At 40.4% G+C, this 18,880-nt stretch overlaps 2 protein-coding genes across 3 annotated transcripts; both read left to right on the top strand.

Moving 5' to 3' along the window:
* The first annotated feature begins 243 nt into the window (after positions 1-243).
* On the top strand, positions 244-4,615 carry LOC114545442 (RNA-binding protein FUS-like). Its single transcript, XM_028563711.1, has 5 exons — positions 244-326; positions 718-752; positions 1,010-1,086; positions 3,455-3,666; positions 3,709-4,615. The coding sequence occupies exons 3-5, from the start codon at positions 1,010-1,012 to the stop codon at positions 3,840-3,842; spliced, it is 423 nt and encodes a 140-aa protein (XP_028419512.1). The 5' UTR covers positions 244-326; positions 718-752; the 3' UTR covers positions 3,843-4,615.
* A 2,910-nt stretch (positions 4,616-7,525) lies between these two features.
* On the top strand, positions 7,526-17,623 carry commd1 (copper metabolism (Murr1) domain containing 1). 2 transcript variants are annotated; one of them, XM_028565416.1, is made up of 3 exons: positions 7,526-7,735; positions 12,249-12,539; positions 17,466-17,623. In XM_028565416.1, exons 1-3 carry the CDS (start codon positions 7,562-7,564, stop codon positions 17,571-17,573), a joined length of 573 nt encoding a protein of 190 aa, XP_028421217.1. In that variant the 5' UTR covers positions 7,526-7,561; the 3' UTR covers positions 17,574-17,623. The 2 variants fall into 2 exon arrangements, with proteins under 2 accessions (XP_028421217.1, XP_028421226.1); XM_028565425.1 differs by having other exon boundaries at positions 7,581-7,664.
* Positions 17,624-18,880: the final 1,257 nt, after the last annotated feature.

Here is an 18,880-nt window from a genome sequence, read left to right as displayed (position 1 = left end):
ATTCTTCTTATCTAACTTTAAATTTTAAGCTCTACTCATTCTAGTCACTCTGGTTCTCATTTAGGGGATGATGCATTGCTTCCTCCTCTTTATAATTTGTCAAATCATGCTGAGACAACGCCATTGCACTTTGTTTATTCTTCCTCTCTCTACATTTTGAAAGACATGTTCAAATAAGGGTATGAAGATGGCAAAGGGGTTTGGCCATTTCCCCTATAAAGAAAATGTGCCTTTCCTCTGACCGATCACTGCAACAGCACCTTCCCTTCAAACATTGACAAGAAAACCATCTTCAGAGCATCTGTCAGACATCTTTCTCCACCAAAGTAGGTACATGAAATGAGAAGGTGTACATTGTCCCTCCTTGGGCAAGATTAACTGCAACTAATTAGTTCATTAATGATTATGAATGTGCTGATCATTTTCATGATTAATAATTTAGTCTGTAAACAGTCAGAAAATAATGAAAAGCCTAAAGCAAAGGTTACATCTTTAAATTATTTGTTTAGCTGACAGTCATACACCTAAAGTTACTCTAAAATGAGTACATGTCATTTTGTTTTGTCTAACTACTGTGGAGAGCTTCTGTTTGTTAGTTATTTAGCAGGATTTCTAAAAAGCCTGTTAACGGATTTGCAAACATTTCCTGAAATGCAAATATATATAAATATATTTATTATTAATAATATTAATGCATATTTGTGTCCCTTTCTGTAGGAGACGAGAAGATCCTGCCGGCAACAGACGCAAAGGTGAGTTATTTAATGATCATCTCAGGAGATTCTGCCTTGTGAAAAATATCTGAATTCTGAAATGTTATCCCACATTGCGTTAAATAGGCTACACACGGTCGACAGCTGCAGCCGACTCACGTGCCAGAGTAAAGCTATTTCTTTAGAATCTACATTTTAAGTTTGTCGGTTTAGCTCTTCATATTGTTTAATATGTGTTTTTGTGAGAATTCTGTGTGTTAAATGCCCTCTTGTTATTTAACCTGATCTGTGTGCAGATGGCTCGTCTGTGCTGGATGGTTGTGGTCCTGGCCTTCTTCCTGTATGACAGTGTGGCTGCTAGGGAACAAAATATGTAAGTCCACAAAAACTGTTGCTCTTTACCTATAGGTAAAACTTTTCTGGTTCCAGTTTGTAAAATGTGAATATTGTTCTAGTGTCTTCTCTCCTCTGGGACAGTAAACTGAATATCTTTGAGTTGTGGACAAAACAAGACATTTGTGGACGTTGTCTTGGGGCTTTTTTGGAAAGCACTGATCCACATTTTTTTTACCATTTTCTGACAATTTATAAACCAAACAACTAATCCATTCACACAGAAAATAATCTACAGATTAATCGACTATGAATTTTTATTGGTATTTCAGTTATCAGGAATATTGAAACAATGTTGAAATTTCAAGTGAACTAAGGATCAATGTGATTTCAATGGAATTTCAATCGTTATTAAGCCATAGAAAAGTATTGCTAGGCATAGGAAAATGTAATGCACTAAATGAAATAGCCTATAATGAATATCCTGCTTTATCTACAGTAATATCTACAGCCAGGATGTTAAAAAGTGATGGAACATTTGACAGCGTGTATGCCTATAGCCTAGCCTAAAACACTGACCCCACCACACTGTTTAAGGTAAAAACAAATTCATTTTATTAGCCTCTTATTTCATTATTTGTCCCCTTTAGCATATTTACAGTTCATTGTCCTCTGACGTCTGACTGGTTTGTCGTCCAGTCCCTCCGTTATGTCTCGTCAAGTATGTTAAGTTAAGTCCCTCGTGTCTAGACTTGTCGTGCAATTCCTGTTTTATTCGTTTCAGACCCTGACTCCCTCCTTTCGTGTGAATTTCCCGCCATTGTGATTGTCTAGCCCGCCCTTGAATACAGTCTATCTGTGACTCTTTGGGTATAATATGCAGTGTTTACTCAAAAAAACAGTAACAGTAATAATCTCAATCCTCATTTATGACCCACCAGAAGCGTGTGGTGGTGTCTGTATCTGCCTGGATTCTCCGGACGTTTCTGGGCGGGGTCAAAGAGCCTTTGGGCCCCACGTGGGTGTGTAACCCCCGGCCAATAACAGTGTGCAGCCCGTTCTTACTTCCAGGATAGGACAGGATGAAGTCATAATCCGACAGTGCTTCACCTTCCCACCGAGGAGTGGTTGTGCTTATTTATGCTTCGGAAGATAATATATCAGATTTCTCTTACGTTCTGACACCAGCCTCTGGAGACTCGACCAGCTGAGTCGCAGCGAAACCATCAGCTGGTTCGAGCCGAGCCGAGACGGGCCGCTTGAGACTGCTGCAACTTTTCCTGCAGCGTTCTAAAATGGTTGCGTATCGTTGGTCTGAACTGCGCTTAAATATCCACAAACTTAGGGAAAACACTGTCATTGATTATACACAATGTTCATTTTAATATCCATTTATTTGTATGCTGTTTTCTGCTAAATTTAATTCAGTCGGATTATTCAGTTGGACTCTACAAAAGTCTACAAAAGCTACTTTCTTTCAGGTTTGGGTATCCATAGGACCTTTAAAACTAAAAATGTTAGGGACTACATTCAATCTGTTTTTTGTTTCATCAATCCATTATAATTTTTGAATGAATTGGTTAAATTACTTTTTTTTTCCCCATGCATGATTTTCTTTTATTGGTTATTTAATTATTATTTTTTTGATTTCGAGCTGCAACTGACAACTATTTCAATTCTCAAGTAATCTGTAGATTATTTTATGGATGATAAATTAGTTGTTTTGGTCTCTAAAATGCCAGAAAATGGTGAAAAATATGGATCAGTGTTTCCCAAAAAACGCCCAAGATGATGTCCTCAAATTAAATGTCTCCTTGTTTTGTCCACAACTCAAAGATATTCAGTTTACTGTCACAGGGGAGAGAAGAAACTAGAACAATATTCACATTTAACAAGCTGGAATCAGAGAATTTTACTTACATCTTTATGAATACTAATTAAGTACCGGTAGGTTGTACATTTTTATTCGCCACTTGTATATACGTTTGTACATTCTTTCGTTTGTATTTTTAGTACCTTAATTCTTGTATTCTATCCTATTTTTATTATTTCTTGTATATTCTGTATGTGTGCTGTGTGTCTTTTTTGTTAAGAGGCTCAAACTGATCAAAATTAATTATCAAATGATTAATTTAATAGCTGGGTCTTTGTAAACTATAGAGTATGGTCTAGACCTACTCTATCTGTAAAGTGTCTTGCGATAACTCTTGTTATGATTTGATACTATAAATAAAATTGAATTGAATTGAAGTAATCCATTCATCTTTGAAGCTTTAATTTGATTATTTGTTTTTTGGAGGGAGCCTGAGATCTAAGATGTTCATGCTAACGGATGCTTCTTTGTAATTGTTGCGCATATGACATTAAACTTGAAACCGTGATACTCATTAAATGTTTTCCTTTGGCAGCCTTGACCTCCGTGACACCATCCCACAGGACCAAGACCCAAATGCTCTCCAGCAAGTCTCTAAGGATGACCCAGAGGGTCAAGTGTCCCAGGGGCAGGGGCTAGGCGGGGAAGAGGGTGCAGTCCAGTCAACGGGCACAGACACAGGCGAAGAAATTGGTGAAGCCATAGGCACACAAATAACCACAGGCAAAGGTGGAAAAGGGGGCAAGGGTAAGCGTAAGAAGGGCGGCAAACGTAGAAAAGGGGGCAAGGGTAAGCGTAAGAAGGGCGGCAAACGTAGAAAAGGGGGCAAGGGTAAGCGTAAGAAGGGCGGCAAACATAGAACAAGGCGCAGGGCTATGGGTAGGGGAGGCAGCAAACGTAGAAAATGGCACTTTGGTAAATGATGAGCCCAACGTAGCGCAGAAGGAAATAGCGAGAGCAACGAGTAAGAGAAACAGATATTGGGACTTGTTGCCCTGGGGCTGATTGGACTGCAGTGATACAGCTAAAATAACTTCATAAGGACCTGAGAATCTGAGCAGCAACCCAGTGAAGCTCACTGAGAAAAAAAAAGTGCCTTATGCTTAATACAAATGTGCTTGTTTCTTTTACTTCCTCTAGATTTAAAGGTGCACTATGAGTTCCTGCAGGGTCACTTCTGTTGACGTTCCAAGTAAATTCAAAACTAAACAGAGCAAACTCGCTCCTCCCATGACTGCCATGACTAACTAACTCACTGTCACTAACCCCGTCCCCCAACCATCTAGTCGGAGATTGGCTGCAGTGGTTTGTTGTATTTTGGTGCACAGCCTGTGCCCCTAGCGTTTGTTTGACGTTTACGACCCCTGGATTGTCTCCCGATACGGGCGTTTTCACGGTGTATTCAGGGGGGGCAGGCAGCTATAGCGGATCAAGGAGAGATGCCTACAATTTGAGACCAAAATGATATCGCGCTGAAAACATGCAGGAACTGCACCTTTAATGACTTCCTTCTGAAATGTGTTAATACTATGGCTGTGACTCTTCACTGGTCTCACGATTCAATTCGATATCGCGATGCATCACGATTCATCGCGTGAGTCACCTATCATTATTGTATATTACTGCACATGGTTTTCATCAACAAATTCAAGCAGTCAGATATACTGTATGTGAACTTCCCTTTTTTTTATTGTATCTGCTCTTAAAAAAGACACTTCCTATTTGCCATTTACCCCGGTGAGATCACATGTGTGATCATATGATCATTTTCGTTTTTTGTGTGAAAATAAGGAAATTAAATTATAAAAAATAATAATCATATTAATTATAATTGCCGCTTATTTCTTAGAACTTAATCAGAACAGGGGAAAGTGCTTGAAATGTAACAATTTTGTAACTTTGTGTGGGAATAGCAGGTGCAGAAAGACAACCTAGTTTCATAGCACCTTCATTTAAATACACTCGGGTCCAGTAGACCCGAACACCTCATATGTAATAGTTATGTGTAGGAGGTGGGGGGGGGGGGTATACCATGTGCAGTCATTGAAAATAAGTCATTTGTTATGTTCTTCACAGAAAATGAGCCAAGGCCAATAAATTTGAGTTAGAATAATTAATAAATAGCATCATTTTTCTTTTAGCAAACATTGAAAATGGGTCCCACAGACCCGAACACCACACAAGGATTAATGTGAATAAAACTAACCTTAAGTGATTGTACTCTGTACTTCTGTAAAAGAGAATTCTCTTTTGTTCTCTTCTTTCTGATTAAAGCTTTGCTCAGCATCTATTCTGGTCTGTCTCTGTGTGTCAATCATTTGGGACGTCCTGCATTACAGTACCATGCAGCGCCTTCAAAAATAAATGTTAGTGTAGAGCCAACACACAACTAACTGACTTTCTGACACATTTAATATACTGAGTAATTCTCTGATGTTGCTATACATCTATGGAACTGCAAGTCTTGTTTTGACTACAAGACTTTTGACAAGTGATTGGCCTGTAACTGTAGTCTCGTATGACTAGGGTCCAAACGCTCCTTCTAGACGTGCATCTTTAGGTTAATGAGAATGTATGAGAGGGGTATCAGTGTTTTGGACTGACAGTAAATGTCAACAGAGCATACAAAGAGAGTGGATACAAAGTAAAGTTACGTAATTTAATGAAAATCCAAGGCACTCTTCTTCAAAATTGAAAAGAAGAATTTTACTGGCTATTTCATAGTAGAAAATGTAAAAGACATAGGGAGAAGCAACCCACGCGTCCAAAAGCTACTCTAACTTTACTTCAGTTGAAAAAGTAGTATAAGACTTTATTTTGAGAATTTTATCAACACATTAAGGTACACGTCATCCTTCAGTTCATCACAAACATTCAACATCAACACATCTAGAGATACACGGTTTTCACAGGACAGGAAAGGCATGAAAAGCTGGCATCTGAAAAGTAACTAAAGCAGAGCAGACAATGTAACGTTAACGTCAGTGCAGTAAAAAGTACAACATTTAACGTTGCCGCTGAGGTGTAGTGGAGTACAAGTATGAAGTAGCATGAAATGGGAATACTCAAGTAGAGTGCACTTCAAATTTGTACTTAAGTACAGTAACCAGGGGCGTCGGACTGGGGGGAAAAAGGGGACTGAGTACCCAGGGCCCTCATGGGAGGAGGGCCAAAAAAGATGCTAGAATGAATAGCTACATATACTACATATAACCATTAAACCATCTTACCCCAAGGCGAGCAGGCAGACGGGACATTAGCTAGTTAGCTAAGCTAACCGTTAAAGTCAAGCTAGTTTAGCTACTCACAATATCGTTTTTCTCAAAGATAAATACAAGACAAACTTAAAAAAGCAACGCAGGTCACTTGAGAAAACTTACTGCCGTTTTGACGATATTTTCATGTTCACCAAAAAAAAAAAAAAAACTGTATCCACCTGGAACTAAAACAAGCCGAAGGAGACTTTTTTAACCGTCTCAAACCGTTCTTCATCTAGCTCCACGCCAAAGCCGTGTTGCGAACAAAGATGGCAGCCGAAAGTGTGCAGTAACCGCCTTCTTCTTGCTCGTTCTGTATTTTTATTTTTAGATATAAAAAATATATTGTAAAATAACATTTAAATATGAGATGAGCCCACTAATGTCAGTTCACCTCCTGGGCACTGCCAAAGTGCTCTTGAGCAAGGCACTGAACCCCCAACTGCTTGGGGGCGCCTTTCCATGGGCAGCGCCCTCACTCTGACATCTCTCCATTAGTACCATGTATAGGTACTAAGCGTGTGTGTGTAATCAGGCCTGTGTGTAGCCTAATGTGTGTAATAACAACAGAGTGAAAACATTGTAATTTCCCCTTGTGGGATTAATAAAGAATACATTACATTACAATACATTACATTCATAAAGACACTTTGCAATGTGGTAGGATATAACTAAATTAACCTGGATGTAAATACATCCTATACCCTGGAAATCCAGAGTTCTCGCGAGTGCACAGGCTATACATCCTATACATTTTAATGTAAAACACTTTGGGGTTACATGTAATGAAAGGTGCTATACAAATAAAATTGACATTGGCATTGATATTCTTAGTGGAAATTTAGGAAAACCTGTAAAATAGGAAAAGTAAATTCCATCTGGTTAAAAAAAGCTAATTAAATCGGAAAATGTCTTAAAAAAACAGAAGGAAGCATTGTCAAATTACGCTTTTTTTTCAATGTTTGGCTTCGATTTAGACTTTAGCAAAGACAGACATTGCAATACAAAACCAATAATCAAGTTATTATATAAAATTGCTGATTGCGTTAAAAAGTAATAGATAAAGTAAAGTCTAAGAGGTTATAACAACTTATTTGGTAAAGTTATCAGTATTGAATATATGAATATGTATTGTTATAGGATAATAACTGTATTAAAGTTTGAAATAAAACACAGCCTTTCCTTATTAAAACCAGGTATAAACTAAAACTAATAACTCATCTTCGGTGATAATAGAGCAATTTTAGTGGACAGAAAAAAAACATGAAAAAATAAACGAATAAGCGTTCCTCGCACTATGGAACTACAACTCCCACAATGCCGTGTGAGGACGTTCGCGTCATGTGATCCATCCGCTTCACGTGACCACACATTGACACGAAAACATGGCGGACGTGGAAGCAACGAAGTCTTTGAGCGGACTGTTAAGCGGAATAGCCCAGAAAGTGTATTATAACAACGGCGACATCACGGAGGAGCTGCTGAAAAGTGAGTTATACCCGGAGCTGTCGCAGGAGCAGTTCAAGGCCCTGCATGAGAAAATGAAAGGCCTCCTAAAGGTAATAAAACACCGTCATCCTGGAAGTAACACAGCAGAGATATTAGCCACAGTATAAAAAAAACAATGATGATTTAACTCATAATGTGTCATATATTTACTTTGCAGTTTAGGCATTTTGCAGAAAACTGTCGCCAAAGTGTCATGTTGTTATAACTGGCATCAGTGACCAGCGGTGTAGTCTACGTGATACGCAGGTCTACGCAGTGTATAGCCTACCCACTAAGAAAGCTCCAGGATTTCCATATACCCACTTACAAATGCCCAATGTCACGCAACAACATACTTTGCATTGTCATTTTCATATATTTTGAATTGTTTTTTCACATCTAGGCTAAATAAAGGGATTGTTAGCGCAAATTGGTGCATAAAAGTGTGTCAGAATACAGCAAATGAAGTCTTTGACCCTCAAAACAAGACACCCAGACCCCCCACTATGATATGCCCACCCCCACCAAAAAAGGCCCATTCTGGCCCATATATACAGTATAGGCCCATACATATACAATACAGTATACCCACTAAAGTACATCAGACTACACCACTGATTGTAACTAAGTATATTTACTCAATTAGCGTTACTGTAGCCTACTTATGTACAATATCATGTACCTGTAGGCTACTTTACTTGAAAATTTCGGTTTTATGCTGCTCTGTACTACTCTGTCATCTCAGAGGTTAGGGTCGTAGTTTTTACTCCACTACTTTTGTCTGACAGCTTTAGTTCCCCTTCGTGTCCAGTGAAAACCACGTATCTCCAGATGTGTTGATGTTTAATTATTGTAATAAACTAGTGGATGAAGTCTTCCTTTCTGCGTTGCTAAATAAAGTCTTTAAAAAGCCTCTCGGATCAGCTGGAAAATGCATCGTCACAAAGCTGAAAACAGGGCTGTTTTTCTGACACCATGAAAAGTTTTTAGAGATACGTGGTTCTCACAGGACAGCGACGCTACAAACGTGATGATCTTATAGACCAGTCATTCTCAAACTTTTTTCAATAATGTTCCCCCTTTGAACAGTGTTTTTAAGCCATGTACCCCATAACCAGCGCTAATAATTTTTGGTAGAAAAGTCTCTATAAAGAGGAAGAATACAGCGATGTCAGCGATAGATTTACCAAACAGCCTTGGACCTTGAGAACATTTAAATGATGATGACAAAAGGCGAAAAAGACGGTAGAAAGAAGGAATTAAGGCAAGAATAGGTCGAAAAAACTAAAAATTTGAGAAAAAAAAAACCAGTAGAAAGAAGGAAGGCAACACTAGGGCAACAAAAGTGACAAAAAATTCAAATTGGCGACAAACTTTGAAAAAAGTGACAAAAACTTCTAAGAAAAAGAGACAGTAGACAAAAGTAAGGGAGAAAGGCAAGAAGAGGTCAAAACAAACGACAAAACCTTCAAAAAAAAGGAGACAAACTTCAAAAACAGCGACAAAAACTTTGAAAAAAGTTTAAAAAAGTGACAAAAACTTTGAAGAAAAAAAGACAGTAGAACAAAGTAATGAAAAAAGGCAAGAACAGGTCAAAACAAAGAGAAAACCTTAAAAAAAAGGTGACAAACCTCAAAAACAGCGACAAAAACTTTGAAAAAAGTGACAAACTTTGATTTAAAAAAAGCAAGTAGAAGCCTTGTAACTGAAAAACATTTTTGCAAAAAATGTCACGTACCCCCTGCAGTCCTCCAGAGTACCCCTAGAGGGACACTTACCCCCATTTGAGAAACACTGTTATAGACCATGATGCATTGCTGTAGATTAAATTACCCAACCGTATATAAAGGAGTTAAAATGAGCACAACCGTAAACATCTACAGCAGGAAAATGCAACACACGCATTAATGCAGCAGGAATATTAATCCAGAAACCTCAGATAGAAGGAATAACACTGACAGGGAACATTTTATTGCTCAATCAATACTTTTACTCTAAGTACTTTAAGTAAATAAACTGAAGGATGTAGTGTGCCTTTATGTGTTGAGCGTTTTAAAAGTGTAAAGGTTTGAAGGCAAATATCAGTGAATATGGAAATTCCTGTGCTACACACAAATACACATTAAGTAGACATAGGAGGGAAAATATACAGAAAGTATAAGAAATAGAAAAAAATAGAATGAGTTATAATAATAATAATAATAATAATAGTAGTAATAAACCAAACCTATTTACACAGTAAACACCCTTCTATCAACAGACAGTATATAAACACAGATATACAGATGCGTAGAGATGACATATTGCACAGTTGGAGGTAGCAAAGAGTTATAAATATGCATAGTGCAGAATATTCCCCAGTGATGGCTCATATTGCAGAGACAGCTAGCAGTGCTACATTATGATGTAATGTAAATTGTGACGGATAAAACTCATCCAAACCTTTTTATGATTCAAACTGTTGTGTTTTTCATTCATTCATCAGTGTAGCCCCTGTGTGTCTCACCGGTGGCAAGCAGGGGGCAGCACTCACACTCAGGTTCAGGTTCAGGTTCAGGTTCAGGTTCCTTCATTTGTACCTGTAGGCAGATGTGTTCTGCAGCAGGAGTGTGACATCCATCGTGACACACAACTACGAAATTCACCAGAAACTGAAAAAGTACTCCTAATCTAATACAAATACAACTACTCAAGGTTCCACCAATTAGGACCTAGGAGAGCAAGACTCTCTCTCTCTCTCTCTCTCTCTCTCTCTCTCTCTCTCTCTCTCTCTCTGTTACACTGTTACAACAGTGACACATACCTCTTATCACTGTTTACACAGCTATGCTTCTCACATTGTAGGTGCCCTGGGACCGGTACTACAGTCAACTACAGGGTTGTCTTTTCCTTTCATTTAACCAAGTGAAAGTGCCATTTAGATTAGAGAGAGAGAGAGAGATCTGACTTGAAAATATTGTCACAACAATTAATAACCCAAACAACATAAGCAGATGGAGAAAATGGGTAAACAGTTTGGGAACGGGAACACATGTGGGCCGTTCTCAAACTCTGTTGGCTTAGAACAGGGGTGTCCCACTCAATTTCACTAAAGGGCCACACTGGCGATGACAATCCCAATAAGGGACAGACATGTTGAGTTTATAGACATCCTTTTATTTAACAAAGAAAAGTCAATTACTCACAACAACCTGTTTCACAGCCTGAATATTAAAAAAAACTCTCTCTGGGGGAGTTCTGAGTCTCAAAGTCGGCAAATCTGTCAAATTTTGCACGGCAGTGTCGCATAATTACAGTATGAAAAACAGTTTCCTGATTTTTCTTTTTGTTGTGGTGCACAACTAGAATCAGTCAAAAAAATGAATTGAATTTGAAGGCCCGTCGCGATACGATATTATTGCGATTTTAAACATATTGCGATATTCTGCGATTATATTGCAATTTATTACCTTTTTTTCCAACTTCAGATTTTTCCCCAATTTCAAATGTCTGTTCATCTCACTTCAAGTTTATTGCTGCAAAATGGGATTGTCAAGCAGAAAAAACTGACCAGTTCAATTTTATTTATAGTTTCAAATCATAACACGAGTTATCTCCAGACACTTTACAGATAGAGTAGGTCTAGACCACACTCTATAATTCACAAAGCCCCAACAATTCTAATAATTCCCCCAAGAGCAAGCAGAGCGACAGTGGCGAGGAAAAACTCCCTATTAGGAAGAAACCTGAGACAGACCCAGGCTCTTGGTAGGCGGTGTCTGATGGTGCCGGTTGGGGTTATGATGAACAGTGGCAATAATAGTCATAATAAAGATAATGGAACAGTGACTTCAAATTGTAGTCGTAGTAGTTCATGTCATATCAGGGCATTACAGGATGTAGCGCGGCCCAGCAGAGCATGGATGGCCGTAGCAGGAAGCAGCAGGGCACCAATACATATATAATAATAGATCAATACTTGGCGTCTGTGCATCGATACAATATTGCCACGGAACATATCGCGATACTATGCTGTATCGATATTTTCCCCCACCCCTTATTTTATGTAATGAAATTGTATGATTTAATAATAAATCAAAAATATGAATGAACACATATGGAATTATGTACTTAACAAAAAAGTGTGAAATAACTGAAAACTTGTCTTTATATTTTAGATTCCTCAAAGTAGCCACCCTTTGCAAACCCTTGGTGTTCTCTCAATGAGCTTCATGAGGTAGTCACCTGAAATGGTTTTACCTTCACAGGTGTGCTTTGTCAGGGTTAATTAGTGGAATTTTTTCCCTTATTAATAAAAAAACAAAGGGTGGCTACTTTGAAGAATCTAAAATATAAGACATGTTTTCAGTTATTTCACACTTTTTTGTTAAGTACATAATTCCACATGTGTTCATTCATAGTTTTGATGCCTTCAGTGAGAATCTACAATGTAAATAGTCATGAAAATAAAAAGGAAACTCATTGAATGAGAAGGTGTGTCCAAACTTTTGGCCTGTACTGTATATTGTTGTTGGTATGACCGTAGAACTTGAGAATTCCAGCTCAGCTGATCCTCCTCATCCTTGGTTTCCCTCCGTCTCTCAGTCCATCGCCACAGCAGACATGGACCCCGCCCAGCTGGAGGCCTTCCTCACAGCCCAGACCAGGAGGCAGGGCAGCGGCGGGGTGACCGCCGAGCAGGCCGCCGCCCTCTCTCGCTTCTGGAGGAGCCAGCGAGTCCGAGTGAGGGAGAGCTTGCTGGCTCAGAGCCGCTGGGAGCCCGGCCTCAGGGGCCTCTCCTGGAGGGTGGACCTCCAGACGGCAGCCAGCCGGGGGGACACAGCCCACAGCGGCCCGGTGGCCCTGATGGAGCTGGAGCTGGGCAGAGCCGGACAGGTGAGACTGATGTCCGGCGATTCCTCTCATGCTCATTTAGGCGACGTTCAGACTGCAGGCAAAAGTGGCCCAAATCAGATTTCTTTTTTGGGGGGGTCAAGTGAGCAGGTCAGACTTCTTCAGAAGTAGTGGTTTTCAAATCCGATTTAGACCACTTCCATATGTGGAACAATCGGACCTGGGTCTGATAGTTTTCAATGTGGCCGCAGTGTGAACAACCGAGGCAGATGTAGGAAATAAGTTTGTAACTTTCTTGTGTTATTCTCGACAGTTCTGTTAAATGTGCAATGTCACTGTGATGGCATCTTGTTATGCATTTATTTCTGTTACTGTCTAATAATAAATCAAAAAGATTTGAGGCGACTTTTACGTCAATCTACACCGACATTTGTCACAATTCTGCTCCAGCGTGAGTAAGTCCTAGACACAGACAGTAACATTAAAAACTGGACTAGGCCTACAACATGGAGAACAGTGATGGAGCAGGTCAATGAAGGGAAAAGGGAGGGAGACCTGGTTAGTGTACGCTCATCAATGTTACGGCTGCCATTACACAAACATTTTGAAATAAAAACATAAAAATGCTGACTTCCTCCATAACCTCCCTAACTTTAGATCAGCAGCGTGCTGCGTCTGATTGTTAGTGGTCTTTTGCGCTTGCGGCTCAGTTCGAAACCACAAACAGTTGACACTGGAATCTGATATATTGGCCACGTTTTAAAAGGTCATGTGAACAGCCAAACAAAAAAAATCAGATCTGAGCAAAAAAAAAAAATCAGAATTAAGCATTAAGACTTATGGTGTGAACGTAGCCTAAGTTTCACAAACGTGTATCTTAATGCTGTTTAAATACCAGTAAACACTGCCGACAGCACAGGCATGAGTTGGTTTTGGGGCTAGAGGCCTGGCTCTGGATGTGGCCGGATAATTGTTCTGTTTTTAATAAGCCCCGGTCCCGTGAGAAGGCTAAATTCACCTAATCTGGGTCCTGGGCTGAAAACTGTTTCAGAGAGACCCTCCCAGAGGATAATAGTGCCGAGGCACTTTTAATATGGTGACCTGCACTTCAAAACAAAATTGATTCTGGTGGGAAATTAGTTTGAGTGTGTGTCACTTACCTGTGAAAGTCATTTTGAAGTGACATGTTGAAAACTAGGTATCTGTACATATTTATATTTAATTAATATTTCTCTAAACCACCTTCTGTAAACCAACTGTACACTACTGTCTACGCTGCACTAGATTTCTTGTCCTGTCTATGCTCTGCCTGTCTGTACTTCGTATATCACATTGCACTTTTCTGCTTTTTTTGCACTTCTGGTTAGACGCAAACTGCATTTCGTTGTCTCTGTACTTGTATTCTGCACAATGACCATAAAGTTGAATCTAATCTAATCTAATCTAATCTCAAAAGGAACGGGCAGAGTGGAAAACAAAGTGAAAAAACTTGATAACCACAAACAAGCCCAGCCATGCTGAGCCGTTCCACTACGCCCTTTTAGTTTGATTACAGTTAGAAATACTAGAAGGGCCTGTTCTGAGTGGAGCTTTTCACACTGCATCCTCCTAAATCTCCCTGAGATAATTTAGCCCTTTTTCAAACATACATTGATGACCCAGGGTTGACCTAAACCCAGGGCTATTTGATTCACGTTGCCCTTCTACTAACCCTAGAAATGTCAGTTGGGACATGTAACTCGTGTTAATATTCGATAATTTCATTATATTTCATTATTTCATTCAGAGCAGGGTCAGCAAGCCCTAGGCTAACGGAGCTGTTAGACCCAGGCTAAGAAAGTGTTCACACTGGCACATTCCAAGTGGGCTAACCCCGACAGCTTTGGACTTGCTGGCCGTGCTCTGGAGCAGGGTTAGCCCAGAGTTTGTGGGGTTATCACCTGAAAAAAAACTACTAAAAGTTGCCAGAGGGCTAACCCAGGGCTAGTAGAGGTGCAGTGTGAAGCGTATAGCCCTGCACTGAGGCCAACACAGGGTTAAGAGAAAGCAGTAAGAACTTTCTTAGCCTGGGGCTAACAGCCCCCTTAGCCTTGGGCTAAGTGAAGTGTGAAACTGAAAACTCCTTTTATAAAGTGTACTAAAAATGATTCCAGGAAATAAAATATGTGCGTAGTTTCTGTCGCCCCCATGAGGAATTCTAAGTTATGACAACAAAACTGTCGGCGCGTCCACATGATACAAGCCTTCGGTGATCGCACACAGCCCCCCCCCCTCATTCTGAGGGCCCTATCTAGCGCGCGACGCAGGTGTCTTTGCTAGTTTAAGACCGACACAGTTGTCAATTTCCCATCCAACGCCTGTCATTTAAATAGCAAATGCACCTGCACCCATCTTTGCGCCCATGGGCGTGCTGGTCTTACAGGGAGGTGTGTTCAGGTGCATTCTGGGCGTGCTGGTCTTACAGGGAGGTGTGTTCAGGTGCATTCTGGGCGTGCTGGTCTTACAGGGAGGTGTGTTCAGGTGCATTCTGGGCGTGCTGGTCTTACAGGGAGGTGTGTTCAGGTGCATTCTGGGCCTGCTGGTCTTACAGGGAGGTGTGTTCAGGTGCATTCTGGGAGTATTGCTATCGCGCCATTGACCAACAAAAACCTGGTCTAAAGTCAATAACGCAGCATTTCATTGTTATTTTAACAGCAAATTAGTAAAATGCTTTTAGGTGTGTGCACACTATGCTTATTACACACACAGGGACGCACAGCAACACACACACATGCAGAAGATTACAAAAAAAAATATTACGGTGCAAATCCTCCATAACAGCAATTCTCCAAGGTCCAAACGCGCCTGGCTTTTAAAGGGAATGGGAGATGATTTCTGATTGGTTGATTGCATGTTACGCCCAAAAACACACCTATGAATTAATGAAGACACTAAGAACAACCCTTTAGGACCAGGCGCCCGGCGCACGGACCCTTTTTTTTCCACCGTCAAACTAGCAAAAGTGGATTCGGACACACCCTGAACGCACCTGCGCCAGGCGCTTCACGCGTTGCACCCTGTAAGTTAAGGCGCTATCCTCGAGCGGAGTCGACATGCTCCGTGATGATGACACAGTTATATATGTCTTGTGCCTGTTCGCTATGAGCCTGACCCAATCTGCAGGTCCCCACAGCTTTGAGAAAGCAGGTCAACAGACTGGAGCAGCACACGACACGCTGCAGTACCGTAGGACACACGCGCTCTATTATCGGCCCGCTCAATTCAAAGTCTAATAATAACCGACAGACGCCTGAAGGCAGCAGAAGTAGGTGGGGGATGGAACATCAAACATCAGGGTGTCCTTAAACTCTGTAGATCCCGGGGGAGCTGGACCTTCATCAGTGTGGACGAGACTTCAGACTGGAATCTAGGCCAACATGTTTCCATTTACCTCTGACTTCATTATATGTTCTGTTGAAATGATTAGTTGATTAATAAGGATGTACGTCCACTCGTGGTCCGATACGATTCACGACTTTAGCCCTCCTGTTGTGTTCGGGATTTTCAAAAAGTTATATATCAACATTATATCCTATTCTTTCAACCAAATTGTCCAAATAAATAACGTGGATGGTTTCATATACGACGCTCTTCACATGTGAAATACATGATCAGTTCACTGCTGTCATTGAATTTGGGTGTTTTATTCAATTTTATAGCATTTGGAAAATAAATTGATAAAATAATGTTGAAAAGAAGAGGAAAAAACATTTTAAAAAGCACAGAAAATAATCAACAAAAACATCGGAAAAAAGTGACAAAAAACGTGGAAAAAAAGTGACAAAAAACATGGAAAAAAGTAACAAACGTGGTTAAAAAGTGACAAAAAAAACATGGAAAAAAGTGACAAAAAAATTACAAAACATGGGGGAAAAAGTGGCAAAAAAACACCACTGCTGTGGAGGGAAATTAGTTTGAGTGTGTGTCACTTATCTGTGAAAGTCATTTTGAAGTGACATGTTGAAAACTAGGTAACTGCACATATTTCTATTTAATTAATATTTCTCTAAACCACCTTCTGTAAACCAACTGTACACTACTGTCTACACTGCACTAGATGTCCTGTCTATGCACCACCTGTTTATACTTTGTATATCACATTGCACTTTTCTGCTTTTTTGCACTTCTGGTTGGACGCAAACTGCATTCCGTTGTCTTTGTACTCTGCACAATGACCATAAAGTTTAATCTAATCTAATCTAATCTAATCTAATCTAATCTAATCTAAAAAGGAACGGGCAGAGTGGAAAACAAAGTGGAAAAACTTGATAACCACAAACAAGCCCAGCCATGCTGAGCCGTTCCGCTACGCCCTTTTAGTTAGAAAAAGAAATGTGGAAAAAAGTGACAGAAAACATGGGGAAATAAGTGATAAAACGTGGAAAAAACATGGAGAAAATGTGGGAAAAAAGTGACAAAAACATTGGGAATAGTGACTAAAGAAAATAACTAATGCTGTCAAACGATTAAAATATTTAATTGCATTAATGTCATAGTTAACTCATGATTAATCGCAAATAATCGCACATTTTTATCTATTTTAAATGTCCCTTGACTTCTTTTTGTCCCATTATATTTTCTCATTTTAATGCTCTTATCAACATGGAAAAGTGGATTGGCTTGCTTTGTGAAAATAATTTTTTTATGGAAATGGAAATTGATTTATTTGAAACAGGGACAATGCACAAATCAACATTAAACTTGTTAAACAAGAGAATATGTCTTGGGCCAGGTTATAGCAACAATTGCTAATTTCCACCTGTAGTCCCTGGGCAGGTAAGCAACAAGGTAAAACCAGGTAAAACAACATTGGCATATATATAGGTAGTGATCAATTTCACACTAACTCTCTCTCTCTCTCTCTCTCTCTCTCTCTCTCTCTCTCTCTCTCTCTCTCTCTCTCTCTCTCTCTCTCTCTCTCTCTCTCAGGACTCCGAGTTTGTGTGTCTGGAGTTCGATGAAGCCAAAGTGAACCAGGTGCTGAAGAAGATGGCTGATATCCAGGAGAGCATTGACAGAATCGTTCACCGCACTTAGAGACCCTGTGTGTGTGTGTGTGTGTGTGTGTGTGTGTGTGTGTGTGTGTGTGTGTGTGTGTGTGTGTGTGTGTGTGTGTGTGTGTGTGTGTGTGTGTGTGTGTGTGTGTGTGTGTGTGTGTGTGTGAGAGTGTGTGTGTGAGAGTGTGTGAGAGAGTTTTTCTCTCAGACAGAGAAACAGCGCTGCGTGATTCTGACACAGAGAGAGAGAGACGAGGTCTGTCCTCCTCCAGCTGTCCTCCTCCAGTTGTCCTCCTCCAGCTGTCCTCCTCCAGCTCTCCTCCTCCAGCTGTCCTCCTCCAGCTCTCCTCCTCCAGCTGTCCTCCTCCAGCTGTCCTCCTCCAGCTGTCCTCCTCCAGCTGTCCTCCTCTTTTCTCTTTGCAGACCTGTGTTTGCCAGAGTGGATCCATCGTGGCTTTGGCACCTGCAAAAACTAAATGCAGCACATCGGGCAGATCTTCCAGCAGCACCGGAGCAATTCCCTAAAATGAATCCGCATCGATATAGACTACTAAGGCATCAGAGCATGGGAAAATAGGGTCCAAGTTGGAGATAAAAAAAAGGAACTGACCCTTTAATACTTTGCACAACTCCTGTAAGTTAAGCATTCAGCTCAAAGCTCAGCTGACTAAGTCTTGGTCAAAGGTTGGCCTGATAAAGCCTGGCCTGTTGTTGTGTCAGGCAGCTGAAGGCCCTTCAGAGCTGTCCCTGTTCCTTTAAACCACACGTGTCAAACTCGAGGCCCGCGGGCCGAGTCGGGGCCCCAGCATCTCACTTTAGGTTCTCAATACATTTCGGCCCGCCTAGTTTTCGTCACTTTTTCAACATTTTGTCGCCTTTTTCTGAAGTTTTTGTCACTTTTGCGAACGCTTATTTTTTTTCAACTTTCCAGCCACTTTTTCTGACTTTTTTTTCCAGCGGTTATTTCAAATTTTTTCGGTGCTTTTTACAACTTTTTAGGGGCTCCTCTTCCAACGTTTTTTTTTTTAGATGCTTTTGTGACCTTTTTTTGGCGATTTCTTTTTTACTATGACGGCTAAGGATTTTTTTTTTTTTTTTTTTTTTTTTTAGATTATTTGTGGGGGCATTTTCAGCCTTTATTTTGACAAGAAAGCTGAAGATGTGAAAGGAGAGAGAGAGGGGAGAATGACATGCAGCAAAGGGCCGCAGGTCGGAGTCGAACCCGCGGCCCGCTGCGTCCAGGAGTTAACCTCTATATATGGGCGCCCGCTCCACCAACTGAGCTATCCGGGCGCCTTCTAAGGAACTTTTTTTGCTGACATTTTTTTAGGGCTTAATGTCAACCAT

This window comes from Perca flavescens, chromosome 2, assembly GCF_004354835.1.
Source record: "Perca flavescens isolate YP-PL-M2 chromosome 2, PFLA_1.0, whole genome shotgun sequence".
NCBI classification, from domain to species: domain Eukaryota; kingdom Metazoa; phylum Chordata; class Actinopteri; order Perciformes; family Percidae; genus Perca; species Perca flavescens.
This window is presented reverse-complemented; position numbering and strand designations above follow the sequence as displayed.